Source organism: Emydura macquarii, unplaced genomic scaffold, assembly GCF_026122565.2.
Source record: "Emydura macquarii macquarii isolate MOO-44397 ecotype Brisbane River unplaced genomic scaffold, CSIRO-AGI_Emac_v2 contig_1451, whole genome shotgun sequence".
Classification (NCBI taxonomy): Eukaryota; Metazoa; Chordata; order Testudines; family Chelidae; genus Emydura; species Emydura macquarii.
Genome location: NW_027131588.1, coordinates 24622 through 40793, shown reverse-complemented (window position 1 = coordinate 40793; position 16172 = coordinate 24622). Strand labels below are relative to the sequence as shown.

Genomic DNA, 16172 nt, shown 5'->3' with positions numbered 1-16172 from the left:
GTAGAATAATTAATTTAAGCTCCCAGGTTCATCTTTTGAAAGTGTTGTGCAGGTTTCCTTTGAGAATGAGGACTGAATTCTATCACTCTGTATCTGACCTATTTCTTTGTGAGAAGCATTCATCCATAGGTGATTAGGGTGTTTGTGTCTTATTTTCCTGTGTGAATTAATTAGTGAGCATAGTGATTATGTGGGTGAACCCACATAGTTATTGGGGCATTCAGTGCACTGGACAAGGTACACCTCATGTTGCGATACGCATATCTAGAATCCATGAATCTTGAAAGTGTGTTGTGGGAGGTGTTTATCATTGTAGCAGTGGATATAGTCCATAAAAGACATCATCTCACCCACCCTGCATCTCTAATATTCTGGGACTGACATAGAACTACACTGCATATTCAGTTCCAAGCAGTTAGTGTTTGTCCCTCCTGTAAAACTTCTATAGTAGTGATAACTGTTATGCTGCAAGTACCAGAGACGTTAAAACAAGTCACAGAACACATTTTAAACAAAATGAAATGTTAGTACATTTCAGAAGTTATGAAGTATTTCTCCATGTATACGCAAGGTTCTAGTATTGTAATTTTATTTTCCAGAATGTTTCTCCTCCAAAGCCATCTTGCACCTCAAACCTTCATAAAGCTACCTCACCCTTCATAAAAGGCTGGCTTCTAGTTACCAGGCAGCAGTATAGTTCCAACAGGCTTTTTATAGGTATGTAAACCGCAGGGGGGGGGGGGGGGGGGGAGAGAGAGAGAGAGAAAGGATTTCTCGTACTTTGGTCCTACTGAGAACAGCAGCAAAATTCTGGTCCAGTGGTATGCCAGGTCAACCGAGTCTACATTTTGCTGAATGTCACATGGTTCATAGCACATTAAGTGGGCCAGATCCAGCCAATAGGCTAGATACTGGACACCACCATCTTAGTGGTAGCCACTTGATACTGTGTTCTTGGTACTAGAAATATTTAGTTTACTTCAATACCTTCTCTCTCAGGAGAAGAGCCAAAAAACCAAATTGCATTCAGCAAGTCAGACCCTGAGTGACAGATATCTTTTGGAGTCACTCAGTGTCTCATTCAGTACCACTGTATTCTTACCATAGCCCACAAATTATGATCTAAACTAAAATTCCACAAATCTTGAGCTGCACTATGTAGACATCTAGAAACTAAAATCAAAGGACACAAGACTATGAGATAGAGGCAAATAACCTGGCAAGCCATAAGCTCTTAACCAGTTAAGTGAAGCACAAGTCCCACACAGCACATCAGATTTGGTTTACACAGGACTGAGGATCCTGAGCTATTGTCTGTAGAAGGCTTCTAGTGATCTGGAGAGCTCCTGGTCACACACACACACAGTGGTGTTTAGTTTCCAGATGCCAAACTTTTTTTTGTTTGTTTGTTTTTTAAATCCCTCCTCCTTACTGATTTTTGTAACTCGTAAAAAGGTCAGGCCTGGGATGGTTGATTGGATGAAAAGTGTTCATGAAAGCCAACTACTCAATTTTAACAAATTTGTGAGGCATGGGGTAGGACTTAGGCTCAGTAATATTCTGTGTCAGAAGTCTGTTTACAGATGACTGGCACTACTGCCTCAGAGACAAAGTTGGCAATGTAGTATCTTTTATACAACTTCTGTTTGTGAGAGAGAAGCTTTCGAGCTTTCACAGAGCCCTTCTCAGAGTTGTCGGACAACTAAGTTAGAATAGAACAGTCAAGCGATGTATCCTGAAAGTTAATACAACTGCAGAGAGATTTTAGAAACCCTACCAAAGTCAGGTTGCATAAAGCCATTTAGCACTGATTTCTTTGAAGTATTTACTTAATCATATTTTCGTTTACATATTGCTGGTTCTTCCTTCTCATGTTATCTTTTAGAAAGCAAGAAACATTCACTTTAGCAATCTGTTTTCCTAATTATCTGTAGACTTTCCATGTAGACATGGTTTCCTATTAAGGAGCAACATTTAATGTATCCATAAACCAACAAAGTTCAGAGCCTCATTAACATCCTTTGAGAACATTAAAACTCAGTCAGGAAATTGAAAAGTAGATACCACCAACTTCCAATACACTGAACATTCACAGGTCAAGAAATAAAATGTTTTAGACAGTTCTCCTACAGAGTTGCTGTGGCCAGACATTTTTGAAAGGAGCAGATTAAGAGCCTGTCTACACCCGAAATATTTATATCATTTGTTGCTTAACTGATATCTAGACTAGTGCAAAGCCCCAGTGCTGAACGAATACATAGCCAGTGCCATTACAAGTGTATAAATATCACTCACAGCCCCTTAAGCATCTTCAGAAACTATCAGGCAAGTACATGCATATGAATATAAACAGCTAGCATAGTATTCATAAGTCTAAATGAATGTTAATACAGTAATACCAAGAAAGGAGCTGATTACCCGTGACACATTAATATAAGTGACTGGAGATACAGACTGCAATCACTAACAACAAACTCAGAGGATGCAAGAGTGACTAGTTTTGTAACAGAATGCAGCTAATATGGTTGAGAAAGTTTTGAAAGAAAATTAGTGTAGAAAGTGCATAGTTTTCTGTATATGTTCCGGAAGTTACTGCCTAAAGACTTTTAAGGGAAACAAATCAGATTATCTACTGCTTTGGTCCTATGATGTAATGCATGTGGGTGAACCCTTGAGATGGCACAAAGTCCCAATGACATCAATAAGACCTCCATGAACCCAGTTGTGGGATCAGAGCCTACATGATTAACTTCTTTTGAAACAGCCACTTTGCAGCTGACAAACATACAGCTGTATATTTGTCATGTCTCAAGTATGAACATGGAATGCTTTTGCAGGTTGCCTCAAAGTTTGTTTCAGGATTAACCAAGAACTTGTAACTCCATGCTAGAAGAAATAAAGGATCACAAGAGAAGCAGAGACTTGTTATTAAACTACAAGCCTGCTTCCTGGTGGCAGATAAGATTGAAACTGTTTAATTCATGGGAGATGCTTTGGTAAGGTATTTTGAGAGAAACAAACAGTTAATATAAATTGGACAAGATACTGATCACTTGCTAGAAGTTAACAATATTCTAACAGGTTTGATGAGGAGTTCCTCCAAATATAGAAACTAATAGAAACAGAACTTTATTTTGTAAAAGGAATTTATGTTCAACGGTTGAAATGTGATTGTATAGAACCTGTAAAGCAGTTATGTTCCCTTCTACTTTATTCAGTTAGTTTCTCTAATGGTAGGTCAGAGATTCCTTATTCCATCCACATTTTATACACTCCGAAGAACTAGAACTTCTTGGAAGGAAAGGCAAGGGAGAAGGAAGAGCTTTGGGTCAGTAAAACATTTCTGACCAAACAGACAGTCAGACAAATATCCTCCATCCAAACTGCAGCTGCCATGAAAAAAAGGTAACCATGAACAAAAGTTAAAGGAATCCAAACTAACTCAGGGTTCTTTTAGTTCCCTTCTTTTGGGGGTGCAGGGGGAACGAGGATGGAGTGACAAGTGAACATGTTCACTTAACCAAAACCAGACAAAATCATGGTCCTGAGATCCATGGAGATCTCACTTTTACACTCAGGAAGATTAGCCATCTCCATAATATAATTTCTGCCAACCTTTCCCAGGGCCCAATGAAAAAAGCCTCACCTCATGTCAGAGAAGCAGAGGGTTTCTAAGATTAACCTGGACTCCATTCTGCAGGAGCTCCCTGCCTCCATTTGAACAGTCTGGAGGAAGATATGCAGAAGGAACACGTGAAGTTTCCCTTTCAAGGATTTCATGAGGGTTGATTCAGCCTGTCACGTTACTAACGTATAAAACCCCGAAAACTGTTTTCAGGGTTTTATACAAGAGATCCTCTGGACACCAGAAGCAACTATCACTAAACAAGAAGAGAAACAGATATCAAGGAGTTAACACTTGTTAGGAAACACTTTCACATAGAGAACAAGTCAGTCTCAAAAATCAGAACAGTGTGACCCAACGATCTGTTGATGTCAACTAGCAAGAGAGCATAAGGATTACAGGGACTCCCTGGGTCTGGTATTTACATACTTCACATGACATTCTTTGATGAACTGGTATTAATGAAAGCCAGTGTTAGAATAGTGGTCATGATATTTGCTAAATGTGCGCGCGCGCACATGCACAAAGGGAGGTCAGGTCACCCAGAAGTGACATGCCTTAAGACAAGTCTCCCATCTCCCTGGCTGACCATTGTGTAATGTGTGTCTTACCGAGTCAAACGTTAATGAAGAGATTGCAGGGACTTCGGAAAAAGAAACTAAGAGGAAGAGGTGAACAGTGGGAGGGGAACGAGAACCCTATTTACAAGTGGAAAAAAAGGATTGATTTAATATATTTAGGGGTGCATTTTTCCTCTGGGGAAACAGGCTGACAGCAGGTTTGGTCTTACAAAAGGAGGGTCTGCCAGTTATCCTGGTTGAAAAATGCTATGAGAAGGACTTTGGGTAAGCAGTGCCTTAGAAGACAAGACAGTAACTTGATAATTAAAATTAAGTTCTAGTATGCATGTTATTTTCTTTTATATGTACCCATTTGTTTCCAATATTTTTAGTTGCTATCATGAGAATCACTAAGATTTATTCTTGTTTTTGTAATAAACAAATTATGGTTGTGTGTGTTAAGTAGAGCTGTGATCCAAGGTGTAAATGGTAAGCTGTGATGTTCTGTTTCCTTAGGAGCAGAGGGTCTGAGTATTCAGTTAGTGTCAGGTGGATCAGGATCTGGCCACTCCAGGAGGACACCTGGAGGCCTTGGGAGGTTGAAGTGTATCTCCTGCTAACATGCAAAGGGATGGAGGAGTCTGATTAGCCTGAGAGAATGCTTGCATTGCCTGTGGCTGGTGTAGTCAGGGAGCTGACAACTGACAGGCACAGACTAGACTTCCTCATGCTAAGGGAAGGTGATAAGCAAGGTGCCTGGGAAGCATCTCAGTCTTCAACTAGGTATTCAAGACAATTAGATTAGCACTATTCCTTAGGATACTAAAAATCAGAAGGACTTTAATTCACAAGGACACCAATGTATGCCCTATCATAAATTTAAGGAAGAGTGAAGGAAATACAACTCCATCTTTACAATTCCAGCATATGCCATTTGGGGGATGACAAGTGTTGAGCTTCCTCTGCCAATGGAGTCAGTGGCACCACTAGCAAAGTAGCACTACAAAGAAAATGCATATTAGCATGTTTTTTTGTTTATGTTAGTCCTTATTCTAGCTAACAATAGAAGTAGATGATTATATATAAATCAACTGCATTAAGATTACAGAAAGCATAGCATTTAACAAGGTTTAAGAATAATAAGTCTTCCCTCCCCATTTAATCATTGATACATATCCATGAAAGTTGAAAGAAAGCTTAAAAATTCTCAATGATCTTCTCTGGTTTACACTGGCACTGCAAAAAACAAATTAACAGAATCGGATTTTGAAACTGAAAAGGCAGCACACATTTATGTCCATTTTGTCCACAAACTGAGCTCTGAGAACATATGTGGTATGTTCAGCCACATCCTTATCCCTCCCACCCCACACTGGAGGACAGCAAGGCAAAACACAGCTTCACATAGACCAGCTGTAATTCTCACAGCTCAGTTTGTGGGGGTGGGGGGCAGCTGTGTCGGGGGAGGAACTGCAACCACAGAGTTATCCAAAAGGTGGAGAGTGCAGGATTTTTGGACCTGTAGATCAACTAGGGACTGTAGCATTTGGGTATGGGGACTGAGAAAACCCACTTCTGATGCAGTTCCCTTTCCTTCTCGTCCTTTCTTTCTCCATGCTGTAGTTCCCCTCCAAGCCCTTTATTCAGTCCAGCACTGGCTTGCAGGATCTCACAGAACATGTCCTCTTCTCTCTCCTCCTCAGGGTCAAGCATTCTGCACCCATGGAGGGAAGGGGACACCTTTCAAGGCCACCAGACCTGAAGCTGCTGATAAAGACAGACAGATGTACCACTGATCACTACAAAAAAAATTTCAAAACTTCATTCCCTTATTCTCTTAAATACTTAATAAGAACAGATTATTGACATTTCAGCTTTGGAGTACCTTAGCACAGCACAGATCTCCAGCTACAGCTATAGTGAATATGGTCTGCCAGGAGCAAGGGGAAAGAAGGATTTTCTGTTGTATGAAGTAATAAAATTTCAGTCATTCCATGGTATGAGTATATGGCAATGGCACTGAATACATGCACTATCTTCTGCAGCGGTGGTTGTTTTAGCTGAAACAATAATGGACAATTGCAGGACAACTGTTACTGTGTGACCTGTGCCAACCCCGTCTACACTGACAATGGGTCAACCTCAGTCATTCAGGGAAGTGGTTTTACTGCATCACCATAATGTGGCACCTGAATCAGCCAGGGATAAAGTTGTAGACATGCACAAATACGTCAACACAAGGAGACTGATGTCAACTTAATTGTGTAGTGTAGACCAGGCCTTAGTTTTCTTCCGTGGAAGCTGAGGAAACTTAGTTCTTTACGTGGTCAGGTCTTAAGTTCTCACACTTAAGCTTTAAAATGAAGTTAGCACTTCTGGATGCCAAACTGACAGCCCTTATCACTGAACTCTTTGCTGAATATTTTCACTGCCAGCTGAGACCATGCCAACACAAGCATTACCCACACTGACTCAATCCTATTCTGGAGGTACTCTCTCTAGTGTTATGACAGCAGCTCAGTTTATACCCATTCAATACTTGGCCTCCAACTACTAAACAATAGTCATCTGCAGTGTAAACATATCCACAGGGAACTAGACTGGAAATTAGTTTCACACAGGTTATCCAGCAACAGTGAGAGAGCAACAATCAGACCATCACCAACCTGGGCCCAAATTCAGTGACTTGGAAACAAGACTTACCATCCACTTATCAGTCTTGAGCCATCCAATCCCAATAAATTTGTTCTAGATTTAACTTGTCTGAACTAACTAGCAAGGGCAGACTAGCTTTGGATCTTTAAATTCTGATTCTACATTTCACACAATATATAGACATTACTTGCACAATACTAGGTTTTAGGAAGATAAGGGATTAACACTTTACTGTTCATCAAATTGCAGCCCCTAAAGAATGTTCATTTATAAGACCTGTGACAGATCTGATGGCTACAGAAGAGTAGTAGAGGGGCTATATTAGCTGCAGAATGAACAAATCCCTGTTCCCTGGGTGATCCAACTGGGGCTACTCCTGAGCAATTAGGCCAATTAGGCCAGCTGAGGCCAATCAAGGAGCTTGCCCCAGCAGTTAAAAGTCTCCCTGTCAGGCAGACAGGGGCAGCTGGAAGGGAGTTAGAAGAAGGAGCAGAGCAGAGCAGCTACAGAACTTGGAGCAACCACTGCCACATATTGCAACCCCAAAGGTACCAGAGACGAGGGGGGTACCTGTCTGGCTACGACCAGGGACCCAAGGCACAGGCCTGAGGGAGAACCCCTCCCCACCCAGTTCCAGGAAGCAGACTGCGAGCAGTGGGGCCAAAGACAGGCGACCCAGGGAAGGGAGTAAGTCACGGACTGGGCAGTTTGAACACTACTCCACACAGGGTCCCTGGGTCGGGGCCCCCCCCTGCTCCCACCCAGGCACGCCATAGTTGTAGCTGAAGAGGGCACAATACCCACGAGAGGGCTAAACTAGCTGCCCGCGCCACAGACCATTATCATAAGTATTTATTTAATAAAACATGCAACTCCGCTTTAACTGCAGCACATTTGTACTTGTAGTGCATTAAGCATGTTGAAAGTGTACTGAACATGCCTAAGTTCTCAGCTACAAGACATTTTACTCTTAGAGCCCATGTGTCTTACATAAAGTATGTTTTCAGGTATCTAAAGAGAATGCCATTACCATTAAGGATAACTACATTTCAGAAAGGTTTGACTACTTTCCAAGAGAAATAACTCTCCAATCAAAAAGTAATCTATTTGTTAATATAGAAGCAATTCCATTTTTCAGTGTAACCACTTGTGAATTGCATAATTTGAACCTACTGTCCAACTTAAGTGACCATTAACCTCAGTCTTAACTCACTGTCAAACCTCTTTCAAGTACACCACAGTATAGTACTTCCAGTTGGACCTTGGGGATCTTGCAACAAAGGTATCCAATATCTAACCACCACAATCTAACAAGTTATAGATGGAGCTGGCTACCTATGATTATGGTTGGCAAATTGTAAGACCCTACTTTCAGTTGCTTATAACTTAGACAAATTATAACTTCAAGTGGAAATTCTCCATGCCAGCTCTCGGCACCTCAGACCAAAAAAAAAAAAAAAAAAAAAAAATTTTTTTTGAAAATTTCAGCTGAAATGGTCAAGCAGCTTCCAAGAACAAAATTAGGGGAAAATAATAGTTTTCTGATGCTGTCTGGATTAGGGGTGACAATTTATATCAATATTGCAAAATTACAATAATTCATATGAGATGTGCCATGTCAGATACTACTGGAAAGGTTATAATTTGCTAAAATTGATAAACACATCTGTGTGTCAATTTTGTATTCTAAGTTACAAATATGCCATACATATTTAGATTTCAGCTTGTGCTGTGTTTCTGGGTGACCCAACCCAGATAGGATGGCAGCAGCACCTAAGCCTGTGTAATTGCCCATCAAGGGAACTCAGATACAATGAATCCAATGAAAGAACCCAAGGACTACACCTAATGAGTCACCAGGTCACGTAAGATCATACCTATGGACGGGACAGTGAGAGTTGGTCTACACTAGAGAACTGTGTCAACAAGTCAGCTTTTGTGGACAAAACAGTGGAAGTGTACACATTCAAATGCTCCTCCCACAGGTATAACTCTCTTGGTATGCCCACATAATAAAACCACCTCAAGGAGAGGTCTGTGTAGGGCTTTGTCTGCATAGATAGAGCAACTCAGTGTCAAGGCAGACACTGCATTACCTTAGATGGGTAGTTATCTGTCCTGGTCAGTTTCAAGGCTACAGCTGAGCCCTAAAATTGACCAGAAAACCAACTGGGAGCAGGACTGGACCCCAGCTGGAAGCAAGGTGAAAAACTGTGGTTGGTTGGACCCTGCCTCCTGGCAGGGAAAAGACATGAAATTGATAAGGTTGCCCAGCTCCCAGTGAGCCTCTGGTCTCTCAGCTCCCCACATTGACTCTTAGGTTGGTGGAAGTGAGGCCTGAAGCTCTTCTATGCCATGTACTCTGTGGCTGTGTTTGGAACAAGCCACATGACAAAGGAACACAAAAGGCAGCTGCACCATCCCCATGTTGTACTCATTCCTGCTTCTTAGACTCTTCAGCCAGATTCAGAGGTAACTGAAGTGTTAGCCACTAGTTTGGGAGAATCTGCTCTCCTTTTTGCAGCCTGTCCTGACGGAGGTATGGATGGGTCAGAAGTCCTCACAACCATTTCATTCAGAAACTCTAGCCCAAGGGTGGCCAAACTTACTGGCCCCTTCTCCCCACCGCTGGGCAGAATCCTCTAGCCCCACCACCCTGCTGCAGGACAGAAGCTCTGAGCTCCCCATCCCAGTCCGGTAGGCAGAGAATGGGGGTCAGGGGGAGCATAGGGACTCCAAGAGCCGCACTGTAACTGTAAAATAGCCATATGCAGCTCACAAGCCAGTTTGGCCACCCCACTCTAGCCCGTCCATGCTTTGGAGCAAGGACTGGAACTTGGAAAGGAAGGAGTTTGCCATGTTGTTGGGACAAGTTCTTTTTGTTGTTAAGAAAATTCACCCAAGTTATGTGATCAAAATGGGAGATGGGTGTAAATAGACCAGAGGATGGGCAGAATTACAGATTATATACACCATTTTCTCCCCAGCCCATCCCTGTCACTTTTACTCTACCTGCTAATTTGCAGGAGCAAAGATTATAAAGGAGCTTCTGGTCTTGTCTACACAACAGCGTTTTCTTCAACACAAGTTACGCCAGCATATAGCCACCACTGTAAACTGTTGTTGCATGTCCTCACTATGCCCCTTGTGTCAGAGGAGTGCATTCACACTAGCAGTGTGCTACTCCCTGTGCTGATGCTAGAGCTGTGTGTAGCTATCCCACTGTGCAACTGCATGCAGGGTGCTCTGGAAATGGCCTGCAATGCCTCATGCAGGCACAGTATCACATAATGAAGGTTACTGAATCTCATTATTCCATGGGCATCCTACTAGATTGTCAGCCACTTTTCAACAGCCCTACTGGCCAAATTTATATCGCTGAACACTAACACAAGAAGTCCACAGAAGCATGGGAGGGGAGGGGAGGGGAGAGGGGAAGTGTGTGTAACAGGGAGTATGGTCCTCCCACACACACTCACATAATAATGAGCGTGTCCGCATGCTGTTTCTGTAAGTTTAGTTAGCAGTCAGAAGCAACCAATGCTGAGGCAGAAGCTGGTGCATGGACAGCTGGTGTCCCCATCTCCCCATTCCAACTCAGTGGAGACCTGTACAGTGGCAGGGGGGCACCTTAACATCAGACCCTGCCTCTGCATAGCACATCAGGAGTCCTCCCCTGCAGTCCAGGCAGGAACTCCTGTGTTGCCTGGAATCGGCATGCTCAGCTGGGCAGTAGCTGTGTGAGCTCTCCAGGCTGAGCAATTTCAAAACTTTCCAGAGCTTTGAAAGATGAGGGGCACATGCCTGTGCAGCTGGAATGCAGGGCAGTGCAGCAAAGTTCAAAACAGTGAGTGGTCAGGGTGGACATTGTTTTAACTTCACCTGCTAACTCATTAACTCAAACTGCCTTGCCCTCATTAGTTAGGCATTAGCTGATGCATTACCACACCTTTCTATCTAGTGAAGTCAAGGCCTTATGTAGTTCTTCTCCTCCCCACAACAGCAAGATTAAGTTGCCATGGAACTTAATTGGTTTCACTAATACCCAACAGGTTGTGGTCTCAAGCAGCATTAGAATGAAGCTGAGACAGCTATGAGCAGCAAAGCAGCAACAGTCGCATGGGGCCCTGCAGAATCATGAACACAATCTTGCCTGTGTTTACATTTGGATTTTAAGTGCTAGTCCTCATAAAAAAACTACACCCCCAGCAGTATGCACAGTTTCCCATGCTGCCCTACTACTTGCCTCAATCCCGTACCAGAGATGCACAAGAGGACAATTTAGACTTTAGACCCTTTTGATATTTGACCTCTGAGAAGATCACCAGGAAGGATGAAAGTTTTGCTGTAATATGGACAAATACCCACTAACCTCTAACATGAGCCCAACAGTAGTGAGATGCAAGTTAGTTTCCAGCCTAGACAAGATTTTAAACAATTCTATATCCCATAACCAATCCCCCATGCTGTAGCAACTTTAACCATTATTACTTCGGATCACAAAATACTAAAGACAGACATCATGTAAGTTTCAGTTATACAAAGTAAACCCAACTTTGCAGCAGGAATTTGTTTTAATTCCGGTGCAGCCTTGTAGATCAGTTTAAGCTTTGTGGCAAGTTTTCAAACTTAAACCTCAACATTTTTTACTGCTTGTTTTTCCAGAACTATAACTGAAGCTAAGGATCCCACAATGATCACTGTTTGGTTCTTTGAAAATAGTTTGCAGTATCTAGTGTGTAGAGTTAGCCTATTGAAACCAAGATCTTCTTTACTTCCATGACAAAAACTTTAATTTGGGTATATAAACATTTTGCCATTTCCTGTAAAATGCATTTAGAGTTTATGCAGTACACATTCTTAGCAGAATATACTGTAACTGTTAATAAATCATCTACAAGTAGACTTCAATGTGCATGCAGGCCACAACCAGCCAGTTTACTAAATTAAAGATATTTGGAATCTTAATATGCCATATTTGACAAAGAAAGTCATCTTATTGCTTAAAGTAAAGAAGCAATTTATGCCTTCTTTTAAAAGAACAGGATTATCCTGTTACTCCAAATGATTTTTGTAAACACAGTAGAACCTCAGATTTATGAACACTTTGGAAATGGAGGTTGTTCAGAGCTCTGAAGCGTTCATAACTCTGAGCAAAACATTATGGTTCTTTCAAAAGAAAACGATTGAACATTAACTTAATACAGCTTTGAAACTTTGCTGCTTTTAACTATCTTAATTTAAATAAAATAAGCACAGAAACTTTCCCTACCTTGTCAAAAAAAATTAAACTTTCCCTTTATATATTTTAGTAGTTTACATTTAACAGTACTGTACTGTACTTGCTTTTTTTAAAATCTCTGCTGCTGCCTGATCGCATACTTCTGGTTCCAAATGAAGTGTGTGATTGACTGGTCAGTTTGTAACTCTGGTGTTCATAACTCTGAGGTTCCACTGTACTTAACCACAGAAAGAGAGGAGACTCATATAATATTTCTTGCAATGCAGATTCTGAATTGCTTGTTAGCTACATAGAGACCTGTAGCAAATTGCCAAGGCCAACTTCTGCTGACTCAAATATAACTGTAGGGAGGTCAAACGGACACCAACTCTGTCCACTTCCAACTGCTCAAGCTCTGCTTCAGCTTCTGACCTCAATCATTATATCTTTTAATCTGGAATTTAAAATTTTACTTAAGGATTACATTCCTGCCACAGGTACTGCAATCTTTATATAACATGTTTCCACACACATTATTTCTTCACTCTATGGAGCCTAGACACAGTAAAACTTGTGGTGATGGTCACCTGTTAATGATCCATACCCTGTGACTACTTCTATTATTCACACCAATACATATACAATCTGTTAAAATGGCAATAAACTTTAACAGATTTAGTCAAAAAAAGAAAGGAAGCCCAACTACCTGCTTAGAGCTACACTGCATCCAGTGGTAGCCCAGATCATTTCTTCCTATAAAAAAAAAGTTTCACATTCAACCTCCCTTTCCTTTAATCTTTTATGCCCTTTCTCTTGCAGCATTCCACATTTGCCACTACCCTAGGTCTACACGACAACCATCTCCAGCTATATTTTCCACCTTGCTTAGGAGTGAACACATAGCCACAGAGAGGGTCATAACCTGTTTGGACACAACTGTACTTGGCATTGCTCTAGCCACAGCATAGCCTACACAGACATTTTAAGCACAGTACTGGCAAACTGTTCAAACCAGGTCCAGCCCATTCAACTGGTAGAACACCAGTAGGCACTGGCACCTTGTCTGCGGTAGCTCTCTCTATGGAGAAACTGCAACGGTGGGGCGGGGGAAGAGAATTGGGCTAGGGCAGACAAGGTGCAACAGTCAGGCTGGGGCAAGCTAAGCTCAGGCTTACTCAATGTGCAAGTGAGAGCCAAAAAGCGACTTCTTGGCAGCTCCCCCAACGTGGTCTAGTCACGTGCCCTCTCTCCCGGCAGGATTCTACAGGAGATAGGAGGGTTCATAGCCACTTAGCCAGGCCCAACAAACAGTTCCACAAAACCGTTAATCCGTAGCGTGAGGCCGAAAATGAGAGAACCCACCCCTCTCAGGCGCGGGCCCCGCGCGCACGGGACAGCCGCACACCGTTCCCCACCCGCGGGGTCTGAAGGCGGCGCTCCGCCGTGGAAGCCGCTTTATACACAACTAGGAAAGGCGCCTCTCCTAGTCCCCTGGAGCCAGCAGGGACACCAAGGGGAAAGCCTGGAGGAGCCACCGCGTCTCCTCCATCCTCGAACACGGCATGGGGGAGACATGAGACTGTCCAGCCGGGAAACCAAACATAAAAGGAATCGTCCAACAGCACCCTCGCCTTCCGGGATGTGCCAGCGGCGCAGCCTAGTTCCTCAGCTTCTCCTGCCCCTCACGCTGCCCTAGGCCCAACAGGAGCATGTAAACAAAAGCCAGAGCCAGCGGGTCGCACAGCCAGGCACTGCAGCCCGTACCGCCACCCCCGGGAATAGAAAGAGCGCGGGGCTCGGGAAGTAGCCCTCGCCCGGAAGGGGGGGCGTTTCCGCCTCACCTGCTTGCCCCGGTAGAAGAGGCGCTGCCGCTCGGGGCTCACTCGGAAGCTCTCCTGGATCTTCTCCCGCAGACACTCGATCTTGGTGAGGCGGCTCAGGTCATCGATGGTCTGGGTCTCGGTGCCGTCTATGGTGCGGACCTGGATCCACATGGTGCGCGCCTGCCGCCCGCTCTGGAGGCTGCCGGTCGCGACTCTCGCCCGCTCTCCGGCTGTGTGTGGGGCGGGGGCGCCTCCCCCGTTTCTTTGTTTTGGCTCAGTAGAGCAGGATTGTAAACCCCCCCGGAGCAGCCCAAGCCTGCCGGGCCGTCGGCCTCGCTTACAGGGACGAAGAGACCAGATCCCCGTCGCCCTAAGAGCGCCCGCAGCGATGGACAAGTGGGGCCGCGAGCTCCCGAGTGTGGCACGACGAGCAGGAACGTCCTGGACGAACCGCCGCAACCAGCTCTAAAGAGAACTACCGCGAGCCATGTCCGAGCAGAGGGAGTGTTTACCAGCCGAGGCCGCTCTCACATGGAGGTCACGGCGCCAAGACTGATATCGCGAGAGTCTCTCCCGCTCCTTTCTCCCCCGCCCGCCTTAAAGAGACAACAACAGAATCGAGGAGGCAGGACTGACACGCCCCCTCCAGCCCTTGCCGCGCCCGCTGAGCCTTCGCCTCTCGCAGCGCCGCGCCCCCTGTGCGTTGCCAGCCAACCAGCCTTTGTCGCCCAGATAGCTCTTCGTGAGGCGCTGTGGTGATTCCGAGGCGTAACTAGGGCCTGAATGATCTCTGTATTAACCCTTTCGGCACGACCAGGGGAAAAAGGCGAGTGAGTCTTTCCTGTAGGCTTCTTGTTCTTGCAAAGGCCGGGAGCAGACTCGGTTTGTGGGGCTCACTGAGCCTGCGGCCTATCCCAGACCTGGGCACCTAGAAATACTAGGGCTCATCGCAGCTTCATTGTCAAAGGAAGAAGTAAGAGCTGGCTCTATGTAGGTTCTGTGCCCAACGCTGTTGCCTTTTAGGGCACACACCGCACAGCTCTAGACCTTCCCTTCCCCCCCCCCGCGCGCATGGCACGTTGGCACGGTGCCACAAATGTAGAGATCTAACACCTGGACCCAACTCTCAAACTTTACCATAAAGCTAAAGAACAAATAAAAGTGCTCTGAGTCCACCGCCAAATCTGGACCTTATGCTGCAAAAACCTAGAGTTAGTCAGCTTTGGGCCCTCAACCCACAAATCCCACTGATTAAAGACAAAACAAAGTCTAGCTGCTCTTGTTATACCAGGAATATCTAGGTCCTGACTTATCCTAGCACAACAACATAGAAGAAGGATGATTCTAGCACCTAGGTCCAGTTTGTCAATTTTTGTCTGCAAAGTTCCAAACAGAACAATTTAAATAAAGAGCAAGCTGCACCTACTTCAGTGGAAAGCTAAATAAAGAGTTAGCTTCTCCTACTTCACTAAAGAAATCTGCGCCCTAGTTTATCCTTCTACAATGCACAATAAAAATGTATCTGTCACCTGGATTCAACAGGATCCAGACACTGGATACTGGTTTTTGTGACGTTCCGTCTGGAAACACTGAGGTTCAAAAGTTCTGTAGGGATTCAGAGCAGCTTTATTTTTACCTTATGCATGTGATAAAATGTGTGGATTGGGCTCAGAAATTGATACACTATGATAGGATACAGTCATTAAATGTGTTTTTATGGCAATATTGCATTGGAATGAAACATTCCTGCATTCTAATTCCAGCTCTAACTGAACTCCCACTCTGGCCTTGACCAAGTTACTTAGGACCTAATTTACAAAAGCACTAAGCACCTTCAGCTGCAGTTGGAATAAGTGAGAGCTACAAGTGTCTAACACTTTTGAAAATCAGCCCCTTACCCTTTTGCCTTCATCTCTAAAATGATGACAACACATAGGAGAAGAGGCTTATGATTATTTAATACAGTAACTGACCCCACTACAGTGTGTCATACACCATTCCCCAGTCTCATCAGGTTGATCTGAGAACAAGCCTGTATTCAAGTAGTGTAGGTGATCCAAGCATAGGCACTTCATGTTCTAACTTTCTGTGAGTTCCCAGTAACACTAACACACTTCAGGTAACAGAGAGGATTTCTTTACAAGGGAGGTCAAAAGTAAAAGGTGCAAATACTGTAAGAACAGTTGTTTTAATAATTATGACCAAAAAGAGAGAGAGCCAACAGTTCTCATCCTAGCCCTTAGGGGCAATCCAGTCTAGAAGTGTGAAGGCAACAGAGTCTCAGTATC

General features: G+C 43.9%; 1 protein-coding gene across 2 annotated transcripts in view; it reads right to left on the bottom strand.

The window, feature by feature from the left end:
* Window positions 1-14420, bottom strand: part of UHRF2 (ubiquitin like with PHD and ring finger domains 2) — a 165231-nt gene extending 150811 nt beyond the window's left edge. For both annotated transcript variants that reach the window (XM_067553073.1, XM_067553074.1), the window contains exon 1: window positions 13903-14420. In XM_067553073.1, coding sequence (XP_067409174.1) covers window positions 13903-14055 — 153 coding nt within the window. In that variant the 5' untranslated portion in view covers window positions 14056-14420. The remainder of the gene's footprint in view (window positions 1-13902) is intronic.
* Between the last annotated feature and the right edge of the window lie 1752 nt (window positions 14421-16172).